The sequence below is a fragment of the Malania oleifera genome, chromosome 3 (genome assembly GCF_029873635.1).
Source record: "Malania oleifera isolate guangnan ecotype guangnan chromosome 3, ASM2987363v1, whole genome shotgun sequence".
NCBI lineage: Eukaryota > Viridiplantae > Streptophyta > Magnoliopsida > Santalales > Ximeniaceae > Malania > Malania oleifera.
In genome coordinates this window covers 88,833,152-88,847,380 of record NC_080419.1, presented here as the reverse complement: position 1 = coordinate 88,847,380, position 14,229 = coordinate 88,833,152, and the positions used below count along the sequence as shown (strand labels likewise).

Genomic DNA, 14,229 nt, shown 5'->3' with positions numbered 1-14,229 from the left:
TTCATTCCAAAAATAATTTTAACCTTTTTGAAATAATTTTTGACCTTATAAAAATATTTTTCAAGTATTTTAAAAGGTATTTAGGTCCAAGTAATTACCCTAAGAGTTTCATGTATCCATATTGAAATCGAATGAAGTACTTACATGAAGACTTCTTAAGACTTTGACATTCTAAGCACTTAGTCTTCATGCTTGTCCTTCTTTGACTCCATCTTGTCTTCGAGTTTCAATATATTTTAAGTTTTTAGCAAGTTCTCTTTAATATTCATGCCCTCATGATCTTCAAGCTTTGTTAGACCATCTTTGAATTCATGCCTTTTAAGCTTCATTTGATCATCTTTCTTTGGAGTATAAGCTTTCAATGATCCTTGTGAGCACTTGACCTTGTATTCTCATACTTGAGTGCTGAAATATCATCACTTAACCAAATATGTTAAGTTCCGCTGATTTGTTATTATCAAAACAAGATTTTAAGCCTTGTAAGACCAACAATATCTTTTGTGTATTCAAGTTATTTAGTGAGCCATTTTTTTTTTTTTCGTATCTTGATGGCCTTAGTTTGAGTACTATACTCTGTACTATTTTGGAAGTTGGTTTTTAGCAAAGAGGGGCGACCTACCATTATCCTTGTGGACTTTCTTTTCTTAAGATGTGCTAGGGTGTTGCTGCAATTTGCAGTGGGAATTAGGGCCCAAAAGGATTTTAAGATCCTTCATGCAATTTGTTCTTTTTAATATGCTAAAGAAAGGGATCTCAAAAATCCTAGGGGGATTCAAAGAGGGGATTTTAATGGAGTGTATAATATATTTTGTTCTATTAATTAATTTAGCACACATAAGAATTTATCACAGATAAGAACAATGAGAAGTATAAATGCACACACGCGTAATTTTTCTATCAATGGTGGTTTAAAACAAATGTAAACTTGTTGCCCTTAACAAAGAACTTAGTTACTCGAACTAAATGATCCAAAATACGCTAAAACTTTTTCTAAGAAGGGCTAAAAGCTTAAAACATATAAGTACGCTAATATGCACAAGGTTGTGCGTGCTTCAAAAAAATTCATGGCCGTTATACCCGCTTCCCGTTATGTAACATCCGCTACTCCCGCTTCCCGTTGCACGCGTGCCCGTTACATTACGCTACCCGCAACCACGATTTAAGACCATGCCTAGCTCCGCCAAGCTGTCATTACCACTGCCTTGCCACCATCTCCCCTCATTCTTGGTATTACCGCCACTATTGTGCCACTGCAATCACTTAACCACATTGTCCCACCAACTACAACATTCACTTGGCCACCAGTGCTCTACACCACCTCAATTGCTTTAAGATGTGATCTATGATAAATTTTATTTGACTTTGGATTTATTGGATGAAAATTTGACCTCCTTATACTTCTATTAAAATCAATAATATGAATGGTTTGCCCCTGAAACATTTTTCTCTTGCTGACCTCTGACTAGGTAATTTTTTTTTTACGTCTCATGTTTCACAGTCATGCTCACTCGTAGAGTCCTACTAGCTTAAATTAGTTGAGCTTCTCCTCGAGCTCCATGATTTGTTGTATACGAGTGAAGATCATAAATGCTAGTCAGATTGAGTTAAAACTGTAACAAATACATAGAAAATGCATGTTTATATTTGCTTTGATAGAGGCTTTAAGGGTGTAATAATCAGCTACAGTTAAAAGCCTGTAAGTAGGTGTCAAGAAACCAAATCAAAGGGCATTAAACATTCCATTACTTTTTCCCTTAAAAACATGTAAGCTTCATTCTGCATTTTTTTCTTGGTTTTTCAATTTTGACTTTTTCACCCCCTTGATTCATCTGATTTGACAAATTTTAGCATGCAGTTAGCCGTCTTGAAGTTTAAAAGCTCCTGTTCATCCAAAGAAAAACTGTTTCTATTTTAATTCGTAATTTAAGCTGAACAAACTATATAGGCTTGGGCCTTTTCTCAACACTTTGGCAGCTATGAAGTGCTTGATGTTTTTACATTATTGTTCCTGTTTGATTCTTGTTTTCTTTTTGATTCTGTAGTATTTTCTATTTAATGCTCAGGCTTGCCTAATTACTTGAATGCATTTAATGTTTATTTTTAAGATCAACATTGATTCTTTGGATAATTTTATTCACACATTTTCATGATATGTCTGTGGCAGATGATATGTTCATGTGTTTTCCTTTACACAATGAAACGGTGGAAGCTTATTTCTTTTTCAGTTGGTGAATCCTTGACCCATTCTGATAACTCCAGACTGCTTGTACCATTGACAACGTTGGGACACACTCTTCCTCTTGCATTAGCCTACTTGCTTTACATGGTAGTTGTTTCGCTTTATGACATAAAACACATTCTTTCCAGAGAATAATGAGTTTCATGTCTTTAAGTCGTTATTTATGTCTGCTTATGCGTTCATTTTCTCCTTGAAAGCTAGCTACCATGGAGTCTGTCCGTGGAGTTAATGTTCCCATGTACACAACCCTTAGGAGAACTACAGTGGTGTTCACAATGATTATGGAATACATTCTTGTGGGCCAGAAGTATTCATCTTCAGTTGTTAGCAGGTGAACAGCTTTTTCTCATTGCAGATATGTTCTTTTGGTTTTTAATATTGATAAAATACATCTGGTGGTTTGAATTTATAGATTTCAACTGATGCCTTCATTAAAGTATAGAGATATTTGTCTGATATTATAAACTCAACCTGAGGTTTGAATGGCCTATTACATACTGCTGAAGATTTATGAGGTTTAACTTCATACTGGCACGCTGGTTGATGGTTAAAAAAACTGGCTGATCCACTTTGCTTTTTCTGAATGCACGGCAATTGTAGAATAATAAAAACATGGGTGTTTAGAACATATTAAATTCTTCTACAGTTCTTTATGGAAAATAACTCTGAGATATTTACTTTAATTGTCTTGTTTCTTATTCCTCAATTTAACGGAAAAATTTAAGGATTTTATCAGTGTAGGATTGATTGTTATTGGTGCATTTACCGCGGGATCTCGAGACTTGTCATTTGACTCCTATGGCTATGCCATTGTTTTCCTATCCAACATCACTACAGCAATATATCTTGCAACTATAGCCCGTATTGGTAGTGCAACTATAATCTCTTCCATAGCAATTCCTTTTCAGCTCCCTAGAGCCTCTCTCTTATACTTTCTCACAATTTATTGCTTCTCAGGGAAATCTAGTGGACTCAATAGCTTTGGTCTTATGTGGTGCAATGGTAAAAAAAAAAATGTTGCCTTGCTGAATTATGCCTCAGTTTTTATTGTTCTTCGCTGAAAACTGTGTAATTGAGTTCATTTGAAATATAGAACTGTGACCCTAAATTTTTGTACTTCTGTTGTAGGAATTATGTGTGGACCGTTTTTGCTGTTTTGGACGTTTATTTGGGGTGACTTAAAGGCAACAATGAATTTTCCTTATTTGCTCTCACCTGGGTTTCTGGTACTTTCAGGATCTCCTTTAATGTTGTTTTATGGGAACAACGAGGCTGGAATGTCACATTTGTCCAATTTCATACACATTATAAACCATTATATATAAATGATCATGCATGTCCCTCAGTTTGATAAATATAAGCCACTGTGCTCTTTGCATTCGTTGGTTTGCTAGGTTATATGATTCTTGTATTCTCTGAATCTTCACTGCCTTCCCATCACCTCATCTTGTTTAAATAAGTTCTAAAATGCATATCGATGTTGCAGGCTTGCATCTGCTGGTATGTTACTGCATTGGCATTTCAATAATTTTGAATAAAATATCGCTTATTGCTTTTTTCATATTTGAGATTTATTTTGGATACCATGTGTGCGCAAAGCATTTCATTTTTTTTTTCCTTTTTTCTGCTGCGTTTGAAATGAATAGCATGTAAATTACCAATTCTTTCTTCCTTGAATGGTTAATAGGACACAAGATATCGTAGTAGTCTAATTCATGTGATGCACTGATGGTACAAAAAAGGAATAGTTTCTTGTTGATCTAGTTTCCTAGAAATCATAGGATACATGAATGGTATAAAAAAGAGTAATTGTTTGTTGATGTAGCTACCTAGAAATCAACCAATTCCGCTATCTCTCTCTCTGGTTTGGCCAATTTTAATGATAACTTTCAGCACTGTATTTGTGCAGGTTAACTTCGTACCTTTTTGTCAAAATTGCCAATTTTAGCCCTATCAAATTTTCTCTCTCTTCTCCCTGATTTTCTAGTTTCTTTTTCTCCTTATTTACCTTGGCCAGGGCAGTCCACAGATATGAGAATTTTCCTATTTTATTACGATTTTTCTTCCTGAATTTTCGTAGCCTCCCTAGAATTTATTTTCACTTTCTAATTATTTTTTCTCACATAAGTTAGAAGTGTTCCTTCAAATAAAAAATTAAAAAATTCGAATACGAAAAAAATGAAATAAAAATTTGGTGCATGGCACAGTCCCTGCATGTGCCACCCTTGCTTTGTAATGGTCTTGGGTCCAACTCTAGTGAGGTATTGTCCAGTTTGGCCTACTGGTCTCATGGGTTTGTCACTTTGTCCTATAAAAGGTGCCTCACATAGTTGGAGCTCAAACCATCCCTATAAGCCCAAAATCTCCTTAGTACACATCCAATGTGGGACCGTGACGTGCATATGGTTTTTATTTGACCTAGAGAAACTTATGAAAGAGTACCTAGGGAAGTTCTTTGGTGGGTCTTAGAAAAGAAGAGAGTTTGTAGTAGATATATAGAGGTAATTAAGAATACGTATGATAGTAGTAACTATCATTAAGACTGTAGGAGGTGAATCTAGAGATTTTCTAATCATAGTAGGTGTACATCAAGGTTCTACTTTGAGTCTTTATCTTTTTAATTTGGTGATTGATGAACCAACTAAGAATATCCAAAATAAGATCCCTTGGTGTATGTTGTTTGCAGATGATATCGTGTTGATTGATGATAGTGGGAGCAGAGTGGAATCTAAGTTAGAACTTTGGAGAACAACATTGGAGTCTAAAAGGTTTAGGATAAGTGGGAATAAGACGTAATATATGAAATGTAATCTCAGTAATGTAAGGAATAGCTATAGAGAGAAGATTAAACTTGATAATCAAGAGATTAATAACAGTGATAGATTTAGACATCTTGGATCTATTATTCAAGTTGAAGGGAAAATTGAAAAAGATGTAGTACATAGAATTAAAATAGGTTTGGTAAAATGGAGGAGTGCATCAGGTGTGTTGTGTGATCGTAGAATACCCTTAAAATTGAAAGGAAAATTTTTTAAGATGGCTAATGGCTCAAAATCTTGGGCAACGAAGAAACAACATGCACAAAAAATGAAAGTTGCTGAGATGCAAATGTTAAGGTGGATAAGTGGTTTAACATTAAAAGATAAAGTAAGAATGAACATATACGTAATAATTTAGTCAGAACACGAATTGAAAACAAGATAAGGAAGGGGCAACTTAGATGGTTTGGGCATTTAAGATGTAGGCCTTGTAAAGCACCTGTAAGGAGAAGTGAGTTAGTTATTGTGTATGACATGAAAAAGGGTAAGGGTAGCCCTAAAATAACTTGGAACGAGGTTGTGAGGAAGGATTTAATAGCCCTTAATCTAATAGTGGAAAATACCCTTGATCGGATGAATTGAGGGAAAGGGATTCGTGTAGCACAGTAGCCAATCCCACCTAGTGGGACTTAAGGCTTCTTCTTCTTGTTGTTTGTATATATTTATGTATGTGTGTATATATGTGTGGGGCACACCAAACAATGCCTGCCTGTGTCATGCTTCCCGCCCATCTTCTAGCCTTAATTCATGCCCCTTTTCTCACTCTTTTATTGGCTTACTTGTGGCCCAAATCTCCTCTAAAAATTTATAAGCACCTTTGTATCCTCCAATATCACCACGTGTATTCTTGGACGAATCATCACCCAAGAAAACTAAGATCCTAAGCTTCCTCTCATATTTTCCAGTAATCCTTCCTCTCTTCCTCTCTTTCTGGCTTTTGGTGACTTCTCCTCCCTGCTGTAACCATAGCAGCAGCAGCACAAGGCTGGAACTATCACCCTCACAGTTGCAGCAGCAGCATAGGGCTGTTGCCACCGTTGCCAATGCAGGCTCCTCTCTCTCTTTCAGCTGTGTGTATTGTGTGTGATTTGCTGTCTGAATACGTTAATATGCGTGTGCTTGGAGGAAGAAGAAGATGAAGAGTGATCCCCCACCCTTTTATTTGCTTCATGTTAAGTTGTTCTTCTTGTTATTATTGTTATTATCATAATGTTGTGTAATTGTTTTAGCATAAGTATTGTTATTATTATTGTTGATGTTATTATTATTTCTACTAGTTTTATTATAATTATTATTACTACTACCATTATTATCATTATCATTATTTCCACCATTTGTTTAATTATGACTATTATACTATTATTATTATTATTATTGAACTAAATTAAAATATAAAAGGGGGAAGTTTTTTTTAATGTGGGCACATTTTATAAGTTTTTTTTTATGTTTATTATTATATATTTGTCACAAAAATCAGGAAAATAAGTTGAAAATTACAGAAAATTTTATAAAGTAAATAGGTGCTAATTGCATGTCATTCTAATCCAATTTAAGACAACTCTTTGTTGATTAGTTATCGTTCATGGAGCAAGTGTGTAGGAGCTAGTACTTCCCCCTAGCATGATTGTACTCTTGAACTTGATTCTAGTGATACTGAGTGAGACTATTGATTCCTTCGTCTAGTGGGTCTAATATTCCTCAAGCTAATAGATCATTTATGCAGTGTGCTCGCTGCCACTTTAGAAGTCAAATAACTGCTCATTGTCCACAATGAGGTTAAACTTTGGAGCATATAACTGATGATGAGGATGTTGTTGAGTATTTAGGAGATGAAGGTGAGCTTGTAGATGATTATGAGGAGGGTGATAACCATGTTAGTGTGGTGAGGTGTGTCATATCCTTCTACTATGGATAGTGAGAATTGGAAGTGGACCACAATTTTCCACATTTTAATCCAATATGGGGATAGGACATGCAAGCTAGTTATTGATGGGGTTTGTCATATAAATATGATCTCCAAAGATGCTATAGGTAGATTGAACCTCAAGGGAGAGCCACACCTCCACCCTTTTAGAGTGACTTAGGTAAACAATACAAATCTACCTATTACTGAAAAGTGCCTTGTACCCATCAAAATGGGAGATGATAAAGATAGGCTTTATTGTGATGTACTTGCTATAGATGTGGCCGATGTCCCCTTAAGGCGTTCGTGTTGGGGTGCTCATGGTTATATGATCTTGATGTGACCAAGCATGGCAAGGAAAAAAAAAAACACTTAAATACATCCCAATGCTGTCGACCCGGATTCGAAAAGAACTTTCTCACCACACTGACAACTTGTGCCAGGTCCGGTCTTGTACATACCATAACATACGTCAGACACCCCACTGCATTAACATAGAGGACCTTTGACATGTCATGAATGTCATCATCCGTCTTTAGGCACTGGGCGGTAGACAACCTAAAATGATTCGCTAACGGTGTACTCACCAGTTTAGCATTAATCATGGTAAACCTCTCTAACACCTTCTCCACATAGCTGCCCTAAGATAACCACAATCTTCCTGCAGTTCTGTCCCTGCGAATCTCCATCTCAAGAATCTTCTTGGCCGCACCCAAGTCTCTCATGTCAAACTCTCTACTCAACAAAGTCTTCAACTGATTTACCTCAGTCATATCATTTGCAGCAATTAGCATGTCATCAACATAAAGCAACAGAAATATGAGTGAACTGTCCTCAAGACTCCTCATATAGACGCAACAATCATACTCACACGTCTTGTATCCAATCTGGATCATGTAGGAGTCAAACCATTTGTACCACTACCTCGGAGACTGCTTCAGATGGTAAAGTGATTTTTTGAGTTTACAAACTAAGTGTTCCTATCTAGGTTGGCAAAATCCTTTTAGCTGTGACATGTAAATCAGCTCTTCAAAATCACCATGGAGAAACACTGTCTTTACGTCCATCTGCTCCAAATGCATGTCATAATGCGTCACCAATCCCAACACTACCCTGATGGAAGTGTGTCTGACCACAGGGGAGAAGATTTCATTATAATCAACTCCTTTCCTATGCGAGTAACCCTTTGCTACTAACCGAGCCTTGAACTTCTCTCTTTCTTTTTCTGAAACCGCTTCTTTCTTCCTTTACACTCACTTGCATCCTATCGCTCTCTTCCCTTCTAGAAGCTCCACCAACTCCCACATCTGGTTCTTATACAAAGACTCCATCTCCTCCACCATAGCGCCCATCTATCTACTTTCTCCTGGCTGTGCATTGCCTCTTGAAAATTAGTAGGATTCCCGCTACTAGTGATAAGTGCATGAGACACCAATCATCAAAACCGTACCTAGGCGATGACCTGATAGTGCACATGGGTTTTTCTATAGCTATTTTGCGTTACTGCTGGTCTCCTGAGCTAGAACTTCCTGCACTCTGAACACCGTCATCTTTACCTTGAGTCTCTAACTCCACTTGCACCGCATGCTCATTGCTGCTACAATTTTTTGGCACCTGTTTCTCTTCTTCTTCCTGAGTACACTGATCACCACCTTGTTTGCCTTCGGATCCCACAACTTGAATCCTTTCATCCCTTTCTGATACCCCAAAAAGACGCACCGTTTAGATTTTGCGTCAAGCTTTGATGTCTCCTCACTAGGAACGTGCACATGGGCTGGACACCTAAATACTTTCAAAACAAAGTAGTCTACCTTGTTACTTGTCCACACCTCCTCTGCAACTTTCCCATCTTGTGATGCCCTTGGTGATCGATTAACCAAAGAACACGCCATACTCACCGCCTTGGCCTAGAAATTCTTAGTAAGCCCTGCATTCAACCTAAGACATTGAGCCTTTTCAGCTAGAGTTTGGTTCATCCTTTCCACTACACCATTTTGTTGTGGTGTCTTGCGTAATGTAAGATGTCTCCTTATACCATGCTGCTCACGCAACTCTCTGAAGCTCAAATTGGTGTACTCATTGTCTGACCTGAGACACTTAATCTTTCTCCCGGTCTGGTTTTCCACCTCAGCTTTCCACAATTTAAACTTGACAAACGTCTTTGACTTGTGCCGCATGAAGTAAACCGAGACCTTTCGTAAGTAATCATCGATAAAACTCACAAAGTACATATGCCCTCCTCTTGATGCTACTCTCACCAACCCCTAAACATCTGAATGAATGTAGTCAAGGATTCCCTTCGTCTTGTGCGTGGCTGCCATGAACTGCACCCTATTCTATTTCCCAAGTTCACAGTACCTCCAGAAATCCAGTTTGCATGATTTGACCCCTTTCAAAAGATTTCTCTTATAAACCTTCTTCATTCCATGCTCACCCGTATGCCCTAACCGCATATGCCACAAGACAGTGCTATCTGACTCAGACTCTGCAGCTGTAGCTCCACCTACAACTGTGGTACCTGGTAGTGTATAGATATTCTCCAGTACTTTCTGTCTCTTTATCACAATCAGAACACCCTTACTATACTTCATTACCCCACTTTCAGACTTTTAATTAAACTTGTTACAATCTAAAGTGCTTAATGAAATCAAATTCTTCCTTAACTATGGTATATGCCTAACATCACATAACGTCCTCACCACAACATCATACATTTTAATTCTAATGTTCCCTATTCAGACAATTTTGCATGAAGCATCATTCCCCATTAGAACAGAACCAGAATTCACCAATATGTAAGTGGTGAATCAGTCTTTGTTGGGCGTCATGTGATAAGAGCACGCTGAATCTAAGATCCAAGAATCCGTGAGACCATCTAAACCGGATGAGACCGAAAGCATAACACCATCATTGCTCCTAGAGTTATGTAAGTGGTGAATCAGTCTTGGTTGGGCGTCATGTGATAAGAGCACGCTGAATCTAAGATCCAAGAATCCATGAGACCATCTAAACCGGATGAGACCGAAAGCATAACACCATCATCGCTCCTAGAGTCTCCCTCTTCTAGTACATTTGCCGAGTTTGATGAACCTTCTTTATTTTCAGCATTCCCTTTTTCCTCTTTGGACAATCCGGTTTTATGTGCTCCTTTTTCCCGCACTTAAAACACCGTACCTCCTTCCTTTTCTTGGAATTGGACTGAGCCTCATTGTTACTTGGTCCGCTCCGAAACTTGCTTCTCCCACGATCCTGATTACCTTTCACCACAAGCTCTTCACCTTGAGAATTCTCATCCCTGACCTTCTTCCTCTGATGGAAACTCAATAGGACACTTGTGATATCCTCCAACTTTAGAGTTTCTTTTCCCTATGTTAGAGTCGTAACCAGATTTTCATACGTAGGAGACGTAGGTAGGGAATTCAGTAGCATCAACACCTTGTCTTCTTTCTCGAACTTCACATCAACCCGCTTCAGATCACTATTGATCTGATTGAATACGTTGATGTGTTGATTCAGATCCAAACTCTCTATCATCTTAAGTCAATATAGTTTTTGCTTAAGATACAACTTATTCGTCAATGACTTGGACATATACTGGCTCTTCAGTTTCACCCAAACTGTCGCCGGAGATTCCTTATCCATGACGTGATACATCACGTCATGGGCTAGATAAGCCTGATAGTAACCACAACCTTGGCTTCCAATTCCTTCCCATGCCTTTCAGCTGTTTTCTGTATAGTGCATTCACCATACCTTGTTGCACTAACAAGTCCTTAACCCTCCTCTACCAAAGTCCGAAATTTCCCGTTCCATCGAACTTAATAACATCGAACTTCGCAAAAGAAATCCTAGTCATTGCAACCAATAGCTTTGATACCAATTTGTTGTGCAAAGTATACACCAATGCGCAATGAAAACAAAAATTGAATGGGATCGTGCAGTGTAGCAATCAATGATGAACAATATGAAACAATCAATCACAAAGATAATAAAGGAAAGCAATAAAACACACGACACAAGAATTTACGTGGTTTGGCAATGTACTTACATCCATGGGAGCAAGCAGCTAATTTCACTATCATGTTAAACCAGGGTTAGAATATTGTTTATATGCTAACCCTATGCGTACAGAAGGCTTATAAAGTTCCTATCATACCCCTGTAGCAATCCCCGAAGGAAAATCCTCCAAAATCCTCAATCTACTGATCTTCCCGATTCAAAATCTGTAATTAGTGCCAAACAATACTGTCGACAGTTTCAGCAAATCGTCGATGGTTTGATATCGAGCCTGAACTGTGAAGGCTAAAACCGTTGACGGTTTTAGGCAAACCGTTGACGGTTATCTCCCAAGGGTAAACCTGTCGACTAAACAGTGGATGGTTTCTTCCTTTCAGCCCGATTCCTTGTTCTTGCTTCACCATGCTTTCTTCGAGCATGAATATGAGCCACATACTCCAAGATTCTAATACTCCTAGCATTTTATGTGTTGTGACGTATGTTTTGCAGCCATTCTTAGGAAAATTCTTGGTGGTCTACTTCAATGATATGTTGGTTTATAGTAAAACTGGGGAGGAGCACTTGATACATTTTTCTGAGGTCTTTGTCACTTTTAGGGAAGCTAAATTATATGCTTACCTCAAGAACTTTTCATAGTCTAATGTGCTTTTTCTTGGTTTTGTCGTCCCTGTGTGAGGAATAGCCACTGATCTTGATAAGATTAAAGCCATTAGGGAGTGGTATGATCCTAGGACTATTTATGTGGTTGGTAGCTTTCATGGATTAGCTACTTTCTATAGGCAATTCGTAAGGCATTTTGCCACCTTTATGGTTCCCATCGTCGGTTGCCTGTGGAAAGGGTAGTTTCATTAGACTTCTTCAACCACTAGAACTTTTAAAGAGAGCAAGCAGATAATGACTCAAGCACTTGTTGCTTTAGTAGCGTCTTTAAGGTTGCTTGTGATGCCCTCTAGGGTACGTATAGGTGGAGTTTTTAGCCAAAATGGACACCTTTTTTCATTGAAAAGACTCTTAGATGTTAAGCCAAGATATATCATGTATAATAGAGTTTTATGTTGTGGTGAGATCCCTCCAACATTGGAGATACTATTTGTTACCCTAGGAGATTGTATTCTTTTCCCACCACCTTGCTTTGCAATATTTGAGTTCACAAAAGAAGTTGAGTGCTTAGCATGTCAGTTGGGCTGAGTTCCTTAATGGGTATAAATTTGTTCTAAAATCATCATTCCATTGTTGTTGAGAATAAGGTTGCTGATGGCCTTAGTAGTTCTTGTCCATATCATGAGAGCTGAGTTTGTGTCTACTTGCCCTGATTTGGGCTCATTTTAAAGAGGCTCATGAGGGAGGGTCATCGTGGATATTTTGTGGACCTTGTCATCCATAAGTGTTACGTAGTCAGGTGTACTAGGTTAAGAATTCCTTGTACTTCTTTTAGAGATATCTTAGTATCCAATTGCATGCTGTTGGGTTAGCTGGCCACATAGGAAGGGATAAAAACCATTGCCTTAGTCGAGGATCGGTTTTATTGGCCTATGAAGAGGGATGTTACCAGGATAGTGTCTTAGTGTTGTACACGTCAATTAGCCAAATACAGAAGAGACAATACTAATCTTTATAGCCCTCTTCCATTGCTACACATACCTTGGAGAGTCCTAAGTATGGATTTTGTTCTTATACTCCCTAAAACAGCCCAGGACATGATTCCATATTGGTTGGTGTTGATGTGTTTTTCAAGATGGAACATTTTATCCCATGTAATAAGACTAATTGTTCTTTAAAGAGGTAAACAAATTGCATGGCATGCCAAGTTCCATAATGTCTGAAGGGATATCAAGTCTTATAGTTACTTTTGGAAGACAATTTGGAAAATGTGCAAGAATCCTTTGATGTTTTCTTCTTTGATTGTTAGATTGTGAATCATGTTCTTGGTGACCTACTTAGGTGTGTAGTGGGAGAAACAAGGCGATTGGGACTTGGTGGTACTGACTGTTGAGTTTTCTCATGATAATTCTGTTAATAGATCTAGGGATAAGAGTCAGCGTGTATTCGGTTACATACTCTGTACACCCATTGATTTTGTTCATTTGCCACCAAATTCTAGTTTCTTAGAATCTGGTGTCGTGTTCATCGCATCCCTGATTTGCATGGCAATGTTACGAAAACTCATTAGTAATATGGATTGCAGACTAAGGGGATCATGCAGATCTTATAGCTAGAGAATTTAATGCAAGTCAAAATGTCATGGTTCACATTAGACCTGAACACTACTTTCGAAACTGATTTCAAAAGCTTTATGCCATGCCATTGGCCCTTTCTCCATCTTTAAGAAACTTGGACCTAATACATATTTACCTGATTTTCCTACTCATATGACCAGTATTCATGTTATTGATGTGGAGGATTTGACACCTTGTCAAGGCACCTTTAAGCTCCTTGTGTTGTCATCTAGTGCTTGTATAGGGTTAGCAATTCCTCAAGCTCCTTTCATTTCTCAACCATAGGAGTATAGGACACATTGGTGTCTATTCAAAATGATGAGTTCAAGTCACCGTAGGGTGGTTTTTGCAGTATTTGGTTCAATGGAGAGGTCGTTCCACTTCAGATGTTACATGACTTGCTAAGGATGTTGTTCGTGAGAGTGCTGTGGAGCTATTATGACGAAAGTTCCTTTCAACCAAGGGAATATGACAGAGGACCATCTACAACCTTTGGGTGATCTTTTTCGGCTATTTGGGATACCTACTTTTGGCATAGAATTAGAAAATAATGATTGTATTAGATTTTTTTTCTCCTGCTGTGTAATTTCTTTTTTTTTTTTTTGGTAAATTTGTGTTTTAGTTAGTTGTTGATATTAATACTTGGTTTGTGAATTGAATGAGATAGTTATCAGATTTGAATCAGATTTCCAGATTGTTTTCCCTCTCTCTCTCTCTCTCTCTCTCTCTCTCTCTCTCTCTCTCGCAGCTTTTCCTCTCCTCTATTCTTTCCTTCTTCTTCCCCTTCCTTCCATCTTGTTAAAATGTCAACCCTGAATATCTTTGTAAATAAAATACAAATTAGGAAAGTGGGTAATTATGGGAGATTTGATTTCATTCAATAGGAAATTGTTTCCTTGTTTAAAATAAGTAATTGTATTATATATTGGATTGTACATAAGAACAAAATAATGAAGAAATATTTTTTCCAATTGTTTCTTCTTTCATGGTATCAGAGCTAGGGTTTCTTAAACTCAGCTAAACAATGGTTGACAG

At 37.8% G+C, this 14,229-nt stretch overlaps 1 protein-coding gene across 2 annotated transcripts in view; it reads left to right on the top strand.

Annotated features, from left to right (window-relative positions):
• LOC131152010 (UDP-N-acetylglucosamine transporter UGNT1) overlaps positions 1–14,229 on the top strand; it is a 37,349-nt gene that overhangs the window by 9,412 nt on the left and 13,708 nt on the right. For both annotated transcript variants that reach the window (XM_058103564.1, XM_058103565.1), the window contains exons 3-7: positions 2,165–2,326; positions 2,437–2,570; positions 2,976–3,106; positions 3,197–3,241; positions 3,368–3,465. In XM_058103564.1, coding sequence (XP_057959547.1) covers positions 2,165–2,326; positions 2,437–2,570; positions 2,976–3,106; positions 3,197–3,241; positions 3,368–3,465 — 570 coding nt within the window. The remainder of the gene's footprint in view (positions 1–2,164; positions 2,327–2,436; positions 2,571–2,975; positions 3,107–3,196; positions 3,242–3,367; positions 3,466–14,229) is intronic.